The sequence below is a fragment of the Erpetoichthys calabaricus genome, chromosome 4 (assembly GCF_900747795.2).
Source record: "Erpetoichthys calabaricus chromosome 4, fErpCal1.3, whole genome shotgun sequence".
In the NCBI taxonomy this organism is placed as follows: domain Eukaryota; kingdom Metazoa; phylum Chordata; class Cladistia; order Polypteriformes; family Polypteridae; genus Erpetoichthys; species Erpetoichthys calabaricus.
In genome coordinates, this window is record NC_041397.2 from 287419595 (window position 1) to 287438307 (window position 18713).

At 38.0% G+C, this 18713-nt stretch overlaps 1 protein-coding gene across 1 annotated transcript in view; it reads left to right on the top strand.

Moving 5' to 3' along the window:
• Nucleotides 1-2656: 2656 nt before the first annotated feature.
• cfap251 (cilia and flagella associated protein 251) overlaps nt 2657-18713 on the top strand; it is a 61497-nt gene continuing 45440 nt past the window's right edge. The window contains exons 1-6 of the mRNA XM_028800874.2: nt 2657-2721; nt 6600-7368; nt 15686-15826; nt 15942-16051; nt 16136-16244; nt 18268-18348. Of these exons, the coding sequence (XP_028656707.1) occupies nt 6604-7368; nt 15686-15826; nt 15942-16051; nt 16136-16244; nt 18268-18348 (1206 nt within the window). The 5' untranslated portion in view covers nt 2657-2721; nt 6600-6603. The remainder of the gene's footprint in view (nt 2722-6599; nt 7369-15685; nt 15827-15941; nt 16052-16135; nt 16245-18267; nt 18349-18713) is intronic.

Here is an 18713-nt window from a genome sequence, read left to right on the forward strand (position 1 = left end):
CATCCTACTGGTGTTAACAATCATGCAACAACTAAGGAGTGTAGGAATAAACACTCGACCTGCAGGATGAATACAGGCCAGGCAGGAGGCAAAATGTGTGTGAGTTATTGGGGGATAGGTCTAAACCTTGAGACATTTACAAGACACTATAAATAAGGTTATTCCTCCATAGTTAAGCCACAGAGGTTTCAGGGGTTTATTGATTAACCGACATCATCCATTTCTGCTCCTTGTTCAACCATTCCTAAATACAGCGCCTTCAGTAAGTGTTCTTCCACTTTTTAGAAATTTTGCCATCTTTAAGCGTTATGCTAAAATTATTTAAAGTCATTTTTCCCCACATCAAGCAACAAACAATTCCCGAGAATGACATACAAAAACTTGATATTAGATTTTTCTTTATACATTTATTAAGAATAAACAACCGAAATACCCCATTAACACAAATATTCACACCCTATGCTCAGTAGTCCACTGAAGACCCTTTGGTAGGGATTGCTGCCTGGCGTCTTCTTAAGTATGGCGTGACGAGTTTTGCATACCTGGAATTGGTGATTTCCAGACATTTTTTCCTGCAGATCTTTTCGAGCTTTTAGATTGAAAGCTTCGGTGGACAGCTATTTTTAGGTCTCTTCCAAAGATATTTGATGAGGTTCAAGTTTGAGCCCTGACTGGGCCACTCAAGAACATTCAAAGAGTTAAACCTAAGCCAAACCAGTATTGCTTTGTGCTTAGCATCGTTCTCCTGTTGGAAAGTGAACCTTCGAACCAATGTGACATCTAAGATGCATTCTGGAGAAGGTTTTCATTAAGGAAATTGATATACTTTGCTCTGTTCAGTTTTTCCCCAAACCCAGTGTGTGCTGCTGAAAAACATCCCCACGGCATGATGCTGCCACTACTATGCTTCACCATTGGACTGGTGATGAGGGGTGCCTGATTTCCTCTGGATGTGATGCCTTGAAATAAGGAAAAAAACAGGTCAATTTTGGCTTCATCAAAACAGGGAATCTTATTTGTCCTAGTCTTAGGCCCCCTTTGGTGCCTTTCCGCAAACTGCAAGTCGGTTTTCATGTGTCACCTGGCCACTTTGCTATAACACCCAGATTAGTGGAGCGTTGCAGTGTTGCTTGTCCCTATGGAAGTTTCTGTTATCTCCACACACAAGGTTTGGAGCTCATGCAGTGCGACGACTAGGTTTTCGGTTACCTGTCTTACCAAGGCCCTTCTTTTCCGATTGCTCAGTTTGGATGGGCAGCCAGCTCTAAGAAGAGTTGTGGTTGCTGTAGACTTCTTCTATTTATGAAATAGGTAGGCCATTGTGCTCTTAGAAACCTTTAAAATAGCAGGTAGTTTTTGTTGCTTCTCGAGATCTTTGCCTTGAAACAATCCTGTCTCTAAGCTACACAGTCAACTCGTTCAAGCTCATGGCTTGGTTTTTGCTCTGATACACATTGTAAACTGCGGGACCTTCTATAGACAGGTGCGTATCTTTCCCAATCATGTCCAGTCAACTGAATTGACCACAGGTGCAGAAACATCTCAACAATGATAATGAAATTGGCATGGGAATGGTCCATATTTCAATTGTCATAGAAATAAGTTTACAAACATTTCTAAAATCTAATTTTCGCTTGGTCATTCTAGGGTACTGAGTGTTACTTGATGTGGGGAAAACAATGAATTTAAACAATTTTAGCACAAGGCTTCAATATAGCAAAATGTGAAAATTGTGAAGGGGTATAAATACTTTCTGATGGCACTGTATACGCTAAATAAACATCTTTGAGATAGATAGATAGATAGATAGATAGATAGATAGATAGATAGATAGATAGATAGATAGATAGATAGATAGATAGATAGATACTTTATTAATGTGAAAGGAAACCAAGATTCATAGTGAAACCCCATATGGATACCTAATATAAATTAGCAGCACATAAGAGGTGAAAATAAAATACTTTCTGAATCCATTGTATGTATCTGTGAGCATTCCTCTGATTCGGAGGTCTTTTTTTAACTATACAAATGGTGATTTTATTTTGAAATTATTTTTAAATTGTACTGTTTTGATTATATGCTTATATAACACTTAAATTTCCTGGCTCAATAATGTACATCTTAATCTATTAAATAAAAGCTCGTTTCATTTCAGATGAACATTTAATTATTTGTTTGCATCTTGGAACGAAGATATGAGATTCTGCAGAAGTCACTGGTTTCGGATTCCCTCTTTCTTATTACCACAGTATTCAAATAACACTAACAATAATAATAAAACTGCTAGTGTCTAATGTAATTCTTTACTATCCTGTTTGTCAGTTCCATTTTATCCGGTCTTGTGCATTGTATCTCAATTAATCCACATTAACGTTATGCGAGTTCAGTCAACTCGCCGATTTCAGTCTCACTTATTTACAAGGATTCGACTGTCCGTATATTTCCTCTCTAGCAATTCTTACCAACGAGACGCAGTTTAAAATTGTAATTTAAATTTTTTCCATGTATAAATTAACAAGTTTTATATATATATTAGACATAATTTAGAAAGAGATGCGTTCTCTTTGCTGCCGTCTTCCACTGATTTTACAGCCTGAGCCCAGCACTTCCGCGATTCGACTTGAAATTGACGCAAGTATCCCAAGAGTCCTTGCGAACTGTAACTTGGCAACGGGACGCTGTTTTGAAGTGTGGTCTAGGAAGGCGCACGCACCAAACGTAAGTTTGAGTTTTAATATATTGTAAGGGGAAGGGGGGAAATCGTTTACAAAGAGCGGATTTATGATATGTGTTTTAATCATTGGCATTCATGGTACATTACTGATGTAATGGAGCTACGAAGGAGATGTTTATGTAAAAGTAATAAGCCACTACGAGAGAACGAGTGAAGTTGTTTTTAGTATATAGGCTACAACAGGAGGAGTGATTTCTGCTTTATTATCATGGACATGTTCTAAAGACAACGATATGGCATGTTTAAGAGTAACGTGTATACAAGTTAGACAAGGGCACCGTAAATGCTCACCTTTAAAAGAAAACAGTGAGGTTAGTTAAATGATGAAAAGTTTACAAACAAAACGTATCAGTGGTTGAGCCATCATTAATAATCTATACCGTCTGCCTGTAAATTGCGATTGATCGTATTATTTAAAGCAGGCAAACTGCAAATTATTTCTGTAGTTAATTGCAACGGTTTTGAGATTAATAACGTTTACAATGATCGATACATCAGAAGTAACTTTACTAGCTAATTCAAAGTTGTGCTGCACAAATGTGATATTATATTACATTTGACTTTGTTTAGAATATTGCTATTATTTTATATCTATCAGATTCGAACACTACTACTGAGCATGTCACTTGTCATGCTTGTTTGTATAGTAATCTGAAAGGCCCTCAGTTTAATTCCTTGTTTGCAAAAATTATGTGAATAGTGGATGCACATCCCTGTGCCCAGAAAACATGGCAAGGCAGGCATCCTCATAGGCTTTATCAACTTTGTGAGGAAAAGTTTACTTCAAATAGCTGGCTAAGCTGTGGTGGTATGTTTGGTGAGACAGAAGGGTTTATACTAATTATAGAAGGTCAAGTTATAAACACAAGAAACTACACAAAGTATACTCTTAAAGACACAAACATTACAGACAGTGCATGTAGATACTGCCTCAAGAAATAATCCAACATATCACGCCAGGCTGTAAACTAATGACACAGACAGACTGCTATAATGCACAGACACAATCAGATGTCAAACAATAAACATCAAGAACTGGCATAACAACACAAACTAATAGACACATATGAAACATACACCACGTTATAGTATTACAAAATGCCACAAAAAACAAGAAAAGAAAAACTTTACTGGGACAATAAAATATACTGGAACGCAACTATACTGACAAATAAATCTGTCCACCATAGCAGACCAGACATATCACTGGTAGCCTAGAAAAATAAAATGACATATATTACTGACATTGCCATACCAAACACACACAACTTACAAAATGCACACACAAATCAAACGAATAAGAACTCAGAACAAGCAGAAGAAATATGCCGCATGTGCAGGATGAACAAGGTGATCATTATGTCCATTATTGTATCCACTACTGATTATCCCACATATACACTACACAGACCACTATAGACATTACATATAAACCAATACACATACATAAAACTATAGAAAGGAACCATTTTAAATACTTGTTGCATAGTGAGCAAATCCCTTAACTTAAACACACCACATAAAACTGCCCTATGTCTTGGCCTAGACCCGGTATAGGAGGTAGCAATGGGATTATCCCAGAATATGTGTGATTAATAATAATAATAATTAATAATAAGTTACTTCTACTGGTGCTAATAGTAATAATAATAAAAACTAATTATCCAGTTTTTAGGGTACAAGAAGGAAAATGAAGAAAAGTAAAGCAAAAAAAAAAAAAAAAAGCCTTGGAAGTGTGTTACACATTTAAATGCTCTCTGGTCCTCACAACAGATCACTTTCTCCTCAATGGAACAGCACACCATAATTTTGTCCTTGCTACTATCAACAGCCTTTTCGTCCATTCTCAGACCTTATTAATCTAGTTTATTGTCATGGAACAACAGTAAAAGTAACAAGCAACAATAACATTTTCATTGCAGGGAGGAAACCTGAATAGGATGGAGAACCTTTTTATGGTACGCTCCTCTATACATACACATATATTAACTCGTTCTTGTCTACTCAGTCTCAGTCATAATCATGATCATCCTCATCTTCATCCTCATCCTCATTATTATTATTATTATTATTATTATTATTATTATTATTATTATTATTATTATCACTACTCAATGGGATGGTGTGTTGTTCAGGCCTGGTTTCTTCTTTTGTGCCTGATGCTGCAGATTCTTAATAATATTAAGCAGGTTAGAGAATGCTATGCCATGTTATTGTTTTTTTTTTTTAAACTACTAAAATACTTTAGGTGATAATTAGACTCCAAGATGGACAATTATTTTGTTATCTGCAGTATTAATAACAAATGTAAAACGAAAGTTTAAATGCTCTATATTCATTCCTGAATTCTTCTATTAATTTTTAAATCAGTTCTTTTATCAATATTTTTAAACTACTTTTTCCATGTTTTTTGAGCCTATGACTATCAGACACAAGGCAGGAACTAAGCCTGGATGGGATGCTTTCATTCTTACATCAGACATTTATTCATTTAACATTTTTTTAATTTATTAGCAAATCTTCAAAATGCTAATCAGCTATATTTGACATATTGGATTCAGACGTATAATTTTGCCAAAAATGTACAAACTGAAATATAGTATATATTGTAGGAGAGTGAGTAAGAAGGCAGAGTGAGTCCCAAAATAGTTAGGGTGCCATCCAGGCAAACCCCATTTAATATCAAACTAAAACAAAATTAACAGATGCACGATGGCGCTTAGAAAACAAAAGCACAGAGTAGCCTCTTATCACTCTCTAGCACCTTTTCTTGGCATAACTAGTTTGGAGTTGTTCCTGACTGTCCAAATGAGGCACCATTTTCCTTGGACATCTCCTTGTTATATTGGCTGGACCAGATAATAGATGGGGCTTCTCTGGCTCTGTTGCCCTCAAGTGGTGGTTTCTTGGCACTGTGAAGGAAAAAGGAAACAAGATTGTTAGCGTCAGTGCCCCCTCTCATCCCAGACTGGTACCACATACCTTAAGTGAGCCTGGAAGGTGTTCCTCTGCTGAACTTGCATGACAATATGTAGATCCTCAGAAATATTCTTAGAAGATTTAAGCTCCTACTTTATTTGATTTATCCTCCTGGTTTACAGCTGAATAATTTAGGTGCAAAATAATACTGGTTTATTAGTAGTTCCTAGTAATAAAAATGCAGGACAATTTTATTCACTAAGTGGTATGACATAGTGAACTGAAATCTTTCTTTGGGAACACATCACATATTCAATGTAAAATACATGTTATTACAATACACAGTACAGTTACTTGACTGAAAATTAATAATACACATTAGTTGGGATGGGATGAACACCCAAAAGGAATATAAACTGTGACAGAAGATGTAGCAACACACTCAGAGGTCCTGTTTACTGCAGAGCCCCTCATCCTGTCATGGAGTGTGAGCCCACAACCCTGTACAGGAAGTTGGACTCTTGTAGTCTTTATCTAATTTTTTCAGTCACTGCCCTGGCAAAGACAACGCTGTAGACTAACCAGGAAATTCTGAGCTTCTGCTTCACACCACAGTCTTGTACAATTTTTACAGTACTGCTTTCTCTGCAATGATTTGCTAACTAATAATAATAATAATAATAGATATTACTCAGTTTTGTAAAATATAAAAAAACTTTTTGTCTTAAAGCTTTTGAGAAAGATGGGATTTATAATAGGATCTACTAACATTCAGTGTTAAAACTAAGCAGACACATAAAATCCAAAATAGTAAGAAACTACTACTCAAAATACTATGAATACATTTTACAAAAATTGCAATGTATAAAGACAAACTTCTTTTCTGCTTTAACTTTGTTATAACTTAGGGCCTAAAATCATTTTGTATCCACCTTGTTAACAGCAACATGTCCAGTGCTGAAGAAAACCCGACTGTTGAGGCCTCAGATAATGCACCTAACACTGCGCTCACATTAAAGGAGGAGGCTGAAAATGAAAGACCCATCTCAGTGTTATCCACACAGAGTGACCATGAACAGGAAAATGAAGAAAGGGCTATGAAGGAAGAAGAAGAAGAGGAGCCTACAGTGCACCATCTATCAAAAGAAGAGCCATCTGAAGCAGTAAGCTTGGAGGCTGTGGATCAAATCTTTGAAAGCAAGCAGGAAAACGAAGAAGGCAGTATAGCAGATGAGGAGGTGGATAAAATAAGCCAGCATAGTGAAAGTGAGAGTGGAACCGTGGTTGACAGCCAGATGGTGCAGGAAGATACTGGTACTCCAAGAGAAGAAAAGAATATGGAAAAGAAGGAGGAAGAAGAAGGCAACCAAATCAATGAAGATGAAAGGTTAAGCTCACAGAAGAATCTGAACAATGAGGGTGCCAAGCTAGGAGAGGAGGAGGAGGATGTGAAAATTCATTTACCTGCTGAAGGCACAGACCCAGATGATCAAGCCGATAAGCTGAGCCACCTGAGTCAACAAAGTGGCAGACTGAGCAATGATGGCGATGAGCTTTCTCACAGGGAATCTGAGACTGGCAATGAGATGCAAATGGCTCATCAGCAGCCAGAATCTAATGTAACCTCACCAGACAACTCCTTGGTTTACACTGCCACACCTGGAATGCTGTTTGAACAGAAGGAAGAATCTCTTCTCAGATCACACCCCTTGGTAAGTCTTTTGTCAGAATTCAATGTAATTTCATTTTAGGAAAAAGAGGGTATGATGATCTTAAGTGTGACTGACATTGTTTTTACCCTATGATAAGTAACCTGTTAGTAATTATCCAGTAAGTAATGCACCAGTAGTGTGTGGATGCATTTCTTTATCAAGGACATATTGTGTGGAATTTTTAATCTGAACCCCAAACTCACCTCTGAGATATTCCATCAAATAACCGGTCTCTGATACTTTACCAAGCTTCCCACTTCATTTCTAAGAACTGGCCTCTTTAAATTCCAAGGACCTTTTCTTCTTCTTCTTTAAGAGTCTTTTACAAAAATCAAACATTTTTGGTGGTGCTTCTAGAGAGAGAACTCTGCTACCTCAATCAAAAGGGCAGATTAAGTCCTAGATATATATCGAAATAAATATATATATATGTACCGATCAGCCACAACATTAAAACCACCTGCCTAATATTGTGTAGGTCCCCCTCATGCCACCAAAACAGCTGTGACCTGTTGAGGCCTGAACACGACAAGACCTCTGAAGATGTCCTGTGCTATCTGATACCAAGACATTAGCAGCAGATCCTTTAAGTCCTCCAAGGTATAAGGTTGGGCCTCAATGGATCAAGCTTGTTTTTCTAGCACATCCCACAGATGACTGATTAGATTGAGATCTAGGGAATTTGGAGACCAAGTCACCATCTTGAACTCTTTGTTATGTTCCGTAAACCATTTCTGAACAATTTTTGCAGTGTAGCAGAGTTTATTATGCTGCTGAAGAAGGCCAGGGTAGCACATATCTAATTAACATCGACTTGAATGCCAAGACCCAAGGATTTCCAGTAGAACATTGCCCAGAGCATAACACTGCCTCTACTTTCCTTCTTCCCAAAGTACATCTTGCTACCATCTCTTCCCCAGATAAATGACACACATGCACCTGGTTGTTCACTTGATTTAAAAGAAAATGTGATTCATCAGGCCAGACCACCTTCTTCCATTGCTCCATGGTCCAGTTCTGATGCTCACATATTTTTGGAGCTTTCAGGAGTAGGCATGGGTTATTGTGGGCATTCTTCGGCTGCCTAGCCCCATATGCTCATCTGAAACATTAAATTTTTAAGCAATTTATGCTACAGCAGCTCTTCTGTTGTATAGGACCAGATTGACTAGTTTTTGCTCCCCATGCCCATCGGTGACTCTTGGGGGCCCATACCCTGTTGCTGGTTAACCAGTTGTCCTTCCTTAAATCACTTTTGGTAGATACTAACCACTGCATACTGGGAACACTCCTCAAGACCTGTCATTTAGGAGATACTCTAATTCTGAATGTGTCTGCATGCCTCTTACTATTTAAATAAAAAAATCTCTACTGAGAAAAAAAAAAATACACACCTTTCCTGTCTCATGTAGACGTTTTGTTGAGCCACCACACTTGTTCTATAGTATAATCCCCACTTTGTCAATTATGATACCAATCCTGGGGCCTCATGTATAAATGGTGCGTACGCACAGAAATGTTGCGTAAGAACATTTCCATGTTCAAATCGCGATGTATAAAACCTACACTTGGTGTAAAGCCGCGTACTTTTCCACAGTACCTCATACCCTGTCGTATGCAAGTTCTCCGCTCGGTTTTGCAGATTGGCGGCACCCAGCGTCAAAGCACTGCTACTGTTCCTGTGTGGTTACCCTTTCTTAGATCCACATCCACGATGGCGGCTTTATCAAATACGCTGAAATTAACCGCATACCGTTCATAAATTTAATGCATCTAATTGTAATTAACCTGTAACAATATAATGGTCCACAGAATGGTCAAACTATTCTAAATACCATAACTGCTTTAGCATTGTTACTCTCACTGCACCTTTTTCTTCTTCTGTCAGCTGCTCCCGTTAGGGGTTGCCAGAGCGGATCATCTTTTTCCATATTTCTCTCACTGCACCACTCGGAGTATTTATATCACTGTATCTGAGTGTGAATCACAGATCTACAGCGATCGGAAAGAGAATTATTGGTATACAGCACTCGCTGCCACAGCCATTCGCTATTTGAACTACTCTCCTCCGACCAACGCTTCACAGCCTTTCCTGTTCAGACCTTGCGGTTCACAAACAGTTTCATCCAAAGAACTCTAAACGCACTCAATCAGTCCATCAAGTGCTCCTTGTAGAACTGTTTGTACTTGCAAGTTACCGTGAGGTAATTGTACTTATGATACAGTTATAATATTGCACAACCTGAACCACTTTATAAAGCATGTATTTACATATGATGACGATGTCATTTTTAAGATGAAATGCAGCAAAATATGTTGATTATATTATGCAAATAAAACTTTAGCTTTAACTACACATTGCCGCAGCGCTAGCGAGTTTGAGCTTCTTTCACGGATTGTTCCTGCCTCGCGCTGTATTCATACTGTGGCTGGCGCGACACTGGAAGGATAGATGGATAGAATAATTAAACATTACGAAGATATTTCGATGTTTCTTAAAAGTTTTGAAGAATCGCCGTTCTAAGCTTACAGATGGCTTAACATCTATTACAGAGCTGATTGTGTGGTGATTGGGTATTTGGAGAAAGAAAAGTAAGAACAGGAATTGGGGGTTAGTACGTTTGAAAAAGACAGTACTGCTACAATAAAGTATTTCATTGAAGGTCGTGCCTGGCACAGCAAGCATCTTGCTGTAAGACATGAACAATCACTGCGCCACCGTGTTCCCATGTTTAATAACATGCTTTAACTCATATCATCATGAAAATGATATCACGTATACTTCTCAGTATTTTAATTATTTAGAGAGCTGTAATATTACGAACGTAATGGATTCTGTGTCCTGTCGGAGGAAGAGCACGTAGTGAGTCAGGCACATAGAGCACATATAAGATCAAATACACAACAAAGCATTTAACGTGCTACCTTAGTTACGATGGGATTTGAGAAACTAGTAAATTAAGCGATTTTAAGATGACGTTTATGATGTTCTAATTTATGTCAAAATAAACTACGTGATTAAAGTGGAAATTTCGAGATTAAAGTTGACATTTCATGCTTTTTTCACATTGTGTGCCTTTTTTTTCACTGATATGTGACAACTTTTTTATTTCGGGCACTGTGCGACTTTGTGAACTTGAGCTTTCGAGTTTCTCCGACACGCTATGTCACTCGATCAACTTCCTTTTGTTGCTTATATAACTGTTTAAACCAACAAATAGTACGTTTTTCTTTGCCTCCATTTGGTATTAACTGAAATTCTTCTATTTTTTCCTCGTACTTTTGCCACAGCCTTTTCACAGAACGCTGGGCTTAAGGGCTATTTATATTGATTTGCATATTCAAAGAGGCGTAATTCTGGGAGGAGTTGGGGCGGGACAGCAAGCGCGTGCACGTGTGTTTATTTCCATGCTGAGTGGGATTTATGTAGCGGAAGAACGCGGAAGTTGGCGAACGCACAGATTCCTGCATCTGGATTTTTCTGTGCGTAAGCACATTTCGGCTTTTGTGCTTACGTCATGTTATAGTGCGAATTCTACGCACGGCGTTATGCATGAGGCCCCTGGTGATTGCAATGCCAAAGACAGAAAAGAAGCGGGAAGCTCCATGGCTCCATGATTCGAACAAGAGGTTGGAAACATGCACTGATTACAGCACATTGCCACACCCACCACACAACGAACCACCTGAAGTTATAAAAAATATTTATTTGACAACTAACTTGCAGAATTTTCCTTTGAGGAGTACATTAGCTGACCATAATGAGAATATTTTGAGTACTGCCACCAGAAATATATTATTGATCCCTGTATGCTCACTCAGTCCCTCAAGTTGCACTGCACAGTTAATTATGAAGGTATAATTAGCCATGTATTGCAGCTAGGAATTAAAATAAGCTTAAAAGGAGCACCCCGCCACCTAAGTCAGAAAGAGACCCTGTGAAATAATAATAATAATAAAAGCTTTATTACTGTTTACACAACATTTTTTTTTTTATCTCCTTGATGGAAGAAAAATGTGCAAAGTATCTGCACGTATAGATTAGAAACATAAAGGATATTACAGCTGTACCTGGAGCCGTGACTTTAAGCAATGGAACAAGCCAGTCGCACGCTGCCGCTTTGGAGCATGGCCAGTGTGTGCCCCAAGATTAGAAACTTTATGAGTGCAACAATATGTATTGTTTACTTACGGCTAGTTTGTGGCTAGTTGTTGTATTTTGTTTGTGTTATTGTTTCATCTGTGTTTTTTGCTGTATGAAACACGGTCACTCAGCCCAGATCACAATAATTGATCCAGCATAGTTGGCACATGCTTCCTTAGCCCTTAGGGACACATAAATGACCATTATACCACTATAATCCACTCAAAACTAGTTTACTTCCTCCCTTTGACTTCAATGAATTTTGCAGAGTTTGGCAAAATTCCCAAACATTTTTGTGATTTTACCGAACACATGGCAAAGCAAACTCTGCGGGTTTCTCACATTACTAATAAGGACCTGATTACTTCTGGTGGTTCATATGGAATAAGCTGAACATTTCTATTTTGGCAACACATTCCTTTGTTTTCACCATTAAAAAATACAGCTTCACAATGATCACATTTGTGATCTAACTTTCTTAAGTAGTGCTCTTCAAACAAACATTGGTCTAAGGATGTAAAGGCAATGCCTGCATATTGTCAGAAGTTTCAAGTATTTGACAATCTTCTAATTTGTTGTCAAGCATTTTTCTTTTGTTCTTGTTCTTACACTTTGTATGCTGGACTTGGTCTTGAACAAACATAAGCCATTGTGTTTGCTTGCAGGTCAGTTGGTCCATATTGAAGATTACTTCTTGCTTGTCTGTGGGCCTCACTGTTTTGTCTTCTTATTATTTCTTATTTTTCATCACTTGAGTGCTTTCTGCAATTTACTTGATATCTCTATTCTTCTTCTTTCTGCCATTATGGTGGTTAGCACTTTGTTTTTCAATTCCTTTGCCTGCTTTTATGCACGTTTAATAAAGTTCAGTGTTCAATGATCAATAAATACAATAAATTCAAAAATAGGATATTGGTTTTATAAGCACGTTGTTTTTAGAAGGTAAAGTAAGGAGCCTTTCAAGTCAGGGAGTGTGTTATGTGAAACAAAAACAGGTTAGACAGAAACAACAGTAAAGTTTCCTCCCATTGTTTTTTACACACATAAGAACTTACACATGATTATGAATTCTGAACATGTATTTGACGGTCTTCTCGATTGTCAGCATGCATTTCTCCATCCTTGCATTCTATATCCTACACTCCACGCTCAGGAGATGTCACTGCTGTTCTTTTGCTTCTTGCCATGTCCCCTGTTTTTGCGATTACCTTACAAATAAACACACATGAGGGTTGCCACTCCTTAAAATGTTTTGAATTTCCAGAACATATCAGGTCATGACTGTCTTGATTATGACAAAGATCAAGTTTTTATCCCCAGTAGTTTGTGAGTAATTGTGTAACAGATAGGTAGAACTTAGCATTTTATATACTGTGTATAGATTATATTATATTGTATCTCTCACTATACTGAGTTCAGAGTCTCTTTAAGCTCTTTATCCAACCCATTATATCCTAACTACAGGGTCACAGGGGTCTGCTGGAGCCAATTCCAGCCAACAAACCCCAGGCAGGGCGCCAGCCCACCACAGGGCGCACACACACACACACACCCACACACCAAGCACACACTAGGGATAATTTAGAATTGCCAATGCACCTAACATGCATGTCTTTGGACTGTGGGAGGAAACCGGAGTACCCGTAGGAAACCCACGCAGACATGGGGAGAACATGCAAACTCCACATTGGGAGGATCCAGGAAGCAAACCCGGGCCTCCTTACTGCGAGGCAGCAGCACTACCCACTGTGCCACCGTGCCACCCTATATTATATTACAGTATATTATATTATACAAAACAGTTATTATACAATACAGTTACTAAGAGTCTGTCTTGGTGTTACTTCCATAGATATAACAATGGTAAAATATAATTGTGCAATATCACAACATCATCTCAAACAGCAGTAAATAAGTAATAATGCTTAAAAAAACACATTAAATACAATACAAATATAAGACAATATATATAGAACCCTACTCATGCCCTGTATGTATGTCTTTAAAAGTAAATGTGATTTAGGTGAGAAATGTGTTCAGAAATCTGGAAGTGCAGAGCAGAGAGAAGTTGTGATTGACAATGGTGTCTGCAGTAGGAAAAATACTGTTTAAGTGCCAAGTGATTCTTGCTCTGAACTCTGTACCTACCAATGTTTCTGTGATGGGAATAAATGATGGTGGTCCATGTGAGTATAATCTTTTAATTATATATCCTATTTCCTAATATGAGATGTATATACAGGTCCTTTCTGTGCTCCAAGCAGCATGATACAGTTCCTGTTTTGAAAAAGTAAGATGTTCTGCCAAATCAAACAGCTAAAGAGGGAATGAAGATTATATTTCTTCCTGTTAGTGGGTTAGTGCTGTCTCACAACTCTAATAGACTATGTTCAAAGCCTAACTTCTGTGAGGAGTGTACTCATTCTCCATGTTTTGTGTTGGGAATATCCTTACCCCGCATTCCGAAGACATGCATGTTATCTTAAATGGTGGTTCTCAATGCCCAGAAATGGACTTTTATCCTATCTAGGGTTAGATCCTGCATTAAATTTGATGCTGCGATGGTAAGTTTTGCCCCCCGACAACCGGCTTCCTTGAACAGGATTATTGTGATTGAAAAATGAATGGACAGATTAGATTAGAATATATTATAAATTAGATTAGAATAGATTAGAACATAACATTTAGTAGTTTTAGGAATAAATGTATTAAATATTATATTACCCATATAATTCATCCATTTTATGAGTTAACATTCCATTATATGGTTATTGGTGCCATGCATTAAAGGGTACATGATGAAGGCCCAGTCTTATATGGGTTATTAGTCAATCATAGGGCAAGGTTGCTTAAACTGATAATAATTTATCCAGAAGTAATTTAGAATCAATTTAAAAAATATATTCAGTATAAACTTTTAAACTCCGCCCCCTACTCACTTCACTCTCCAACCCCTGCACCCTCTTAAGGACATCGGGGCACTCCTCTGTTAGAGAAAGCGATTGTATTTAAAGAGATGGTATATAGAAGAGTATGCGGGGCACAGCAGCAAGATGGTTTGGTCCTTAGTTATTTTTAGACCGGTAACGAATACACTTGAGTTGAGCATTCATCATTTTCATACTCTTTCTCTGTACGTTTAGCATTCATTTGCTCAGAGGTTGATGCGCTTGCTGCTTCCTAAACAGCTCTTCTTTTCTCACCCAAGCGGCCCGCTTCTTCTCTTCTTTCGTCAGCATCTCTTTGCGTTAAAACTGATTAAGTCAGTGTTTGTGTTGCAATTACTTAGTACATTTTCCTTAATTTTTCACTTAAGCTGGTATCTTCAATCTGCCTCAAGAATGATTTAAGATATGAAGAGGTAGGGGAAGTGATGGCGAAGGTGGTAAGGAATGAGAACGACGCCCATATGCATGCGCCGCACGGCCGCTGCTGAGAGTTGATTCTACAATAAAATAAAACAAAAATAAAAAGAGGAATAACCTTGGAGGTCAATCATCACCTCAAAAGCAGTTAGTAGACGTCACGTAGTATATGTGTACCAAATTTCAGGACAATAGGTCAAGCGGTTTACAAGTTACAGGTGATTTAAAATCCTGGACAGACAAACAAACAGCCACAGTAGCGTATTATATATAAAGATAGAAAATCAGTTACTTCAGTATTTCAATACAACTGTCTATTTTAAATACCAATGAATAATAACACATAGTAAAAAGTAAATGTAAGAAAAGTAAAAGTAGAAGTAAAAAAGTAAAACGTAATAAAAAGTAAATAAAAAATGTAATTACATTAACGCCTTGTCAAAAACAATATTATGAGTTACTTTATCCTCTAACTTATATTCAATAAGCATTGCTTTTTTGCATTTCTGTTCGCATATTGTTCTTGATTTTTATTAACTGCAGCTCTTTTTTGTTCATTTTCTTTTTTTTTGACATTCATTATCAACTCGTGCCTCTCTTTTTCTATCTCTTTCTATCTGAGAGTGTCACGGGGTAGGATGGACAGAGTATATGCGCAGTAGGAGTAGTGATTGGGCAAGCAGTACGGAGGGGAATGGTCAAGGCTGAATAATGCAGACACAATGGAAATTTTTTTTATTATAATAGACAGATAATTGAAAACTTTATCTACAGCTCATTCATCTTGATTTCAATGTCTTTCTAACAGAATATTAACTGGGCTCTGGGGTTAAACCATCACCTTCCAGTGTATACCCTGCAAGATGCAGAAACAACTGTCCTGTTATATGGATGTGCACATACTGCTGTGATCTATGATTCTCAGAAAATGGCACAGCACATTCTGCAAGTAAGTGTTTGTTGTATTAAAGGTTTGTAATAAACTACACAGATAACATTCAGTTAAAGAAAATGTGTCATTTCCAGTGCATGTCATCCATTTCCTAACACTATTCATTTGATAGGGTCATCTTAGCACTGTTTCATGTCTGTGTATCAGTGAAGATCGGCGATGGGCTGTCACAGCAGATAAAGGTCACGAGAGCCTAGTGATTATATGGGACACATTCTCAGGGTAACATTTACACCTTCCTTACCCAGGTTTGCTGACCCACATTCCACATATTTTACCTGTATGATAATGTTTTTTCTTGAATAGAATCCCAGTGCAAACCTTGTTTGACTGTCACCCTGGTGAAGGAGTAGAAGCCATGGCAATGACACCAGATGCCAAATATCTGGTAACAGTGAGTGCTGGAGCTGTTCAGGTACTTGTTACTAACTTTATATTCTGTCTTATATTTGACTGGTGCCAAAGATGAACACAAATGCATTTAGATTAGTAAAGTCTTAAAAATGAAATGGCATACTGGCCCAGCAGTCTGCTGAGCTACATTACAACTGCACTTCCGTGGGTTCAGTTCCGTTCCCAGTCCCTGTCTGCATGGAGTTTCACTGTGTCCACATTTGTGTTTATGGGGTACTCTGGCTTCCTCTTGTATGTAAAGTCATGCACATTAAGTTATTTATCACTTCTAATGTAAGTAAGTGTGAGTGTGTATATAAATGCTGAATCTCGTTTGCTATTTTTGAAGTTTTCACCTTACTGCAGCTATATAGTTGTTACTGTTGTTGCCCGGGTATGATCACATGAATGATGAACGTTCGACATGTTAATGTCATTACAGCATCATTAATAAAAGACAAAGGCGCACTATTCGCAGGGTCTATGAAAACTAAAACTTCACAGAGCATTAAACTAATACAGAAATCTAATTAAAAAGTCAGGACTTTGCATGACATTTTGACAACAACTTTTGGTTCACATATTGGGCTTAGTTTACTCAGTTTAATGTTATCTTTTCTGGGTTTTGATCTTGGAAAATTTTGATTTTTTCCTCTTTGCCTGCTCCATTTTGTACTTTTTACACTTGTGGCCTGTCATTTTTTTCCCACCTCTAATCACTTTGTGACCTTGGTTACAACTGATACCTCTTCTGAATATCTCTAAAAGGTTTGTTGTACAGATATCTAAACTGATTTGTCAGGACTTTATGGAAAAAGTCCAATGGTTACAAAAGACCCCTGTGTATCTTCAAACTATGTAGGTTAGAGCAGTGCAGTAGAAATATTCCTACCCTTGCATCTTCTTACTAGTCAGAATGGCATTGGTCGATTGGCACACTCTCATTAAAATATTATGATCTGTAAGCCCTTTTTGTGGTTTATAACCAGTTTCAACAAACATGCAGCAGATGACTTTTACTTTGCGTATGTCACATCTAGTTAAAAAGAACTATCTCAATGCAGTTTAATCAAGTATACATTGCACACTTCATAAATAAATGAATATTTTAATATTGTTTTTTTATCAATATGCTGCTGCTGGAGTCTATCTATATATTAATGTTTAAAATGAATATTTGACATTTTGTTTTCATCATCTCCACTCTTATGTTCATAGTAATGCTTTTTTTATTAATAGGATTCAAATCCTTTTCATGGGGGGGCTAATTAGCACAAAATAGAGTAAACTACTGTCTGGTTACAGATCTAGCTGTAAGCCTCTTGCATTCAACCTGAGTTTTTTAAGTGTGTTATAAGATACGTACCCCAGTTAAGACAAGTCAAGTGCTATGTGAAGGTCCGGGGCTGCACAGCTCTCCAAACACCACACAAATGATTCAAAGGCAGAAGTCTCTGCAACACAGATGTTAATCATTTACATGGGGAAGCACTTTCCCTTATTCCCCACTACAGCCCAGTTCAAACAGTACACTAGAGTAAGGCACCAATATACAGTCCCTTTCTCCTAATTGTCTCTCTCTCTCTCTCTCTCTCTCTTTCTCTTGGGTCTGCCTCCTACATTCCTCCTCACAAGCGTTGTCCTCCTCCTCCCGACTCTGGCTCCTCGAGTTACACCTAGGAGCACTTCAGGTGGCTCATCAGCATTACCTGGAATTACTCCCAGTTATGATGGAAACCCAAAATAGGGTTCTGCAGCTCCTCTTGGCAGCACCCAGGGAGCCCAACAGGGCTGTGCCAAACTCCAACTTCCATGGAGCCCTGTGAGAATACGAGGCACTGCTGCATGCTAGGGGGCCTGCCATCTTGTATTCTGGGGGAGGCAGTGTGCTAGGGAGATGCTGCCTTCCCCCATCCTTCTATTTTTTGGGCATCCCAGTTGGGTTGGGCTGATAGCTGTCCCTTCCAGCTGTCATGGATGTTCATTCATCTGTTATTCTGGCTAATTTGTGATGCTGATTGATCCTCATTCATTTACTTCTCTAGGAGATTTGCATCTGGGACTGGACTTCAGACAGAGAAGGACCCATCTGCAGCACCAAACTACATCCAGACTGTGGTGTTCAGGTGAGACTTTCTGAGGGAACCAACAAATTAACTACAGTACATATACTGTATATATATGTAAAAAAACCAAAAACATCTAAAACTAGCAAATTAAAAGAAAAGGTTAAACCGGGCAAGAAAACACAGGTATTGGACAGAAGATGACTGGAAAAGCATATTATAGTCAGCACCCCGGGGAAAATTTTTTGTCTGTTACAGATGACACTGGTATTTGACATACATTTAAGGAAAAATCCAACTAAGGACCTCTAAGGTGTTTGCTTCTCAAACTGCAGACTCAGATGTCCTTTTCCTCTTATGCAGTTATGCATCTGGGCCTTCCCTTTAATTTTTTGCCCTGGTTAAATGCAGTTGCATTTCAAGAT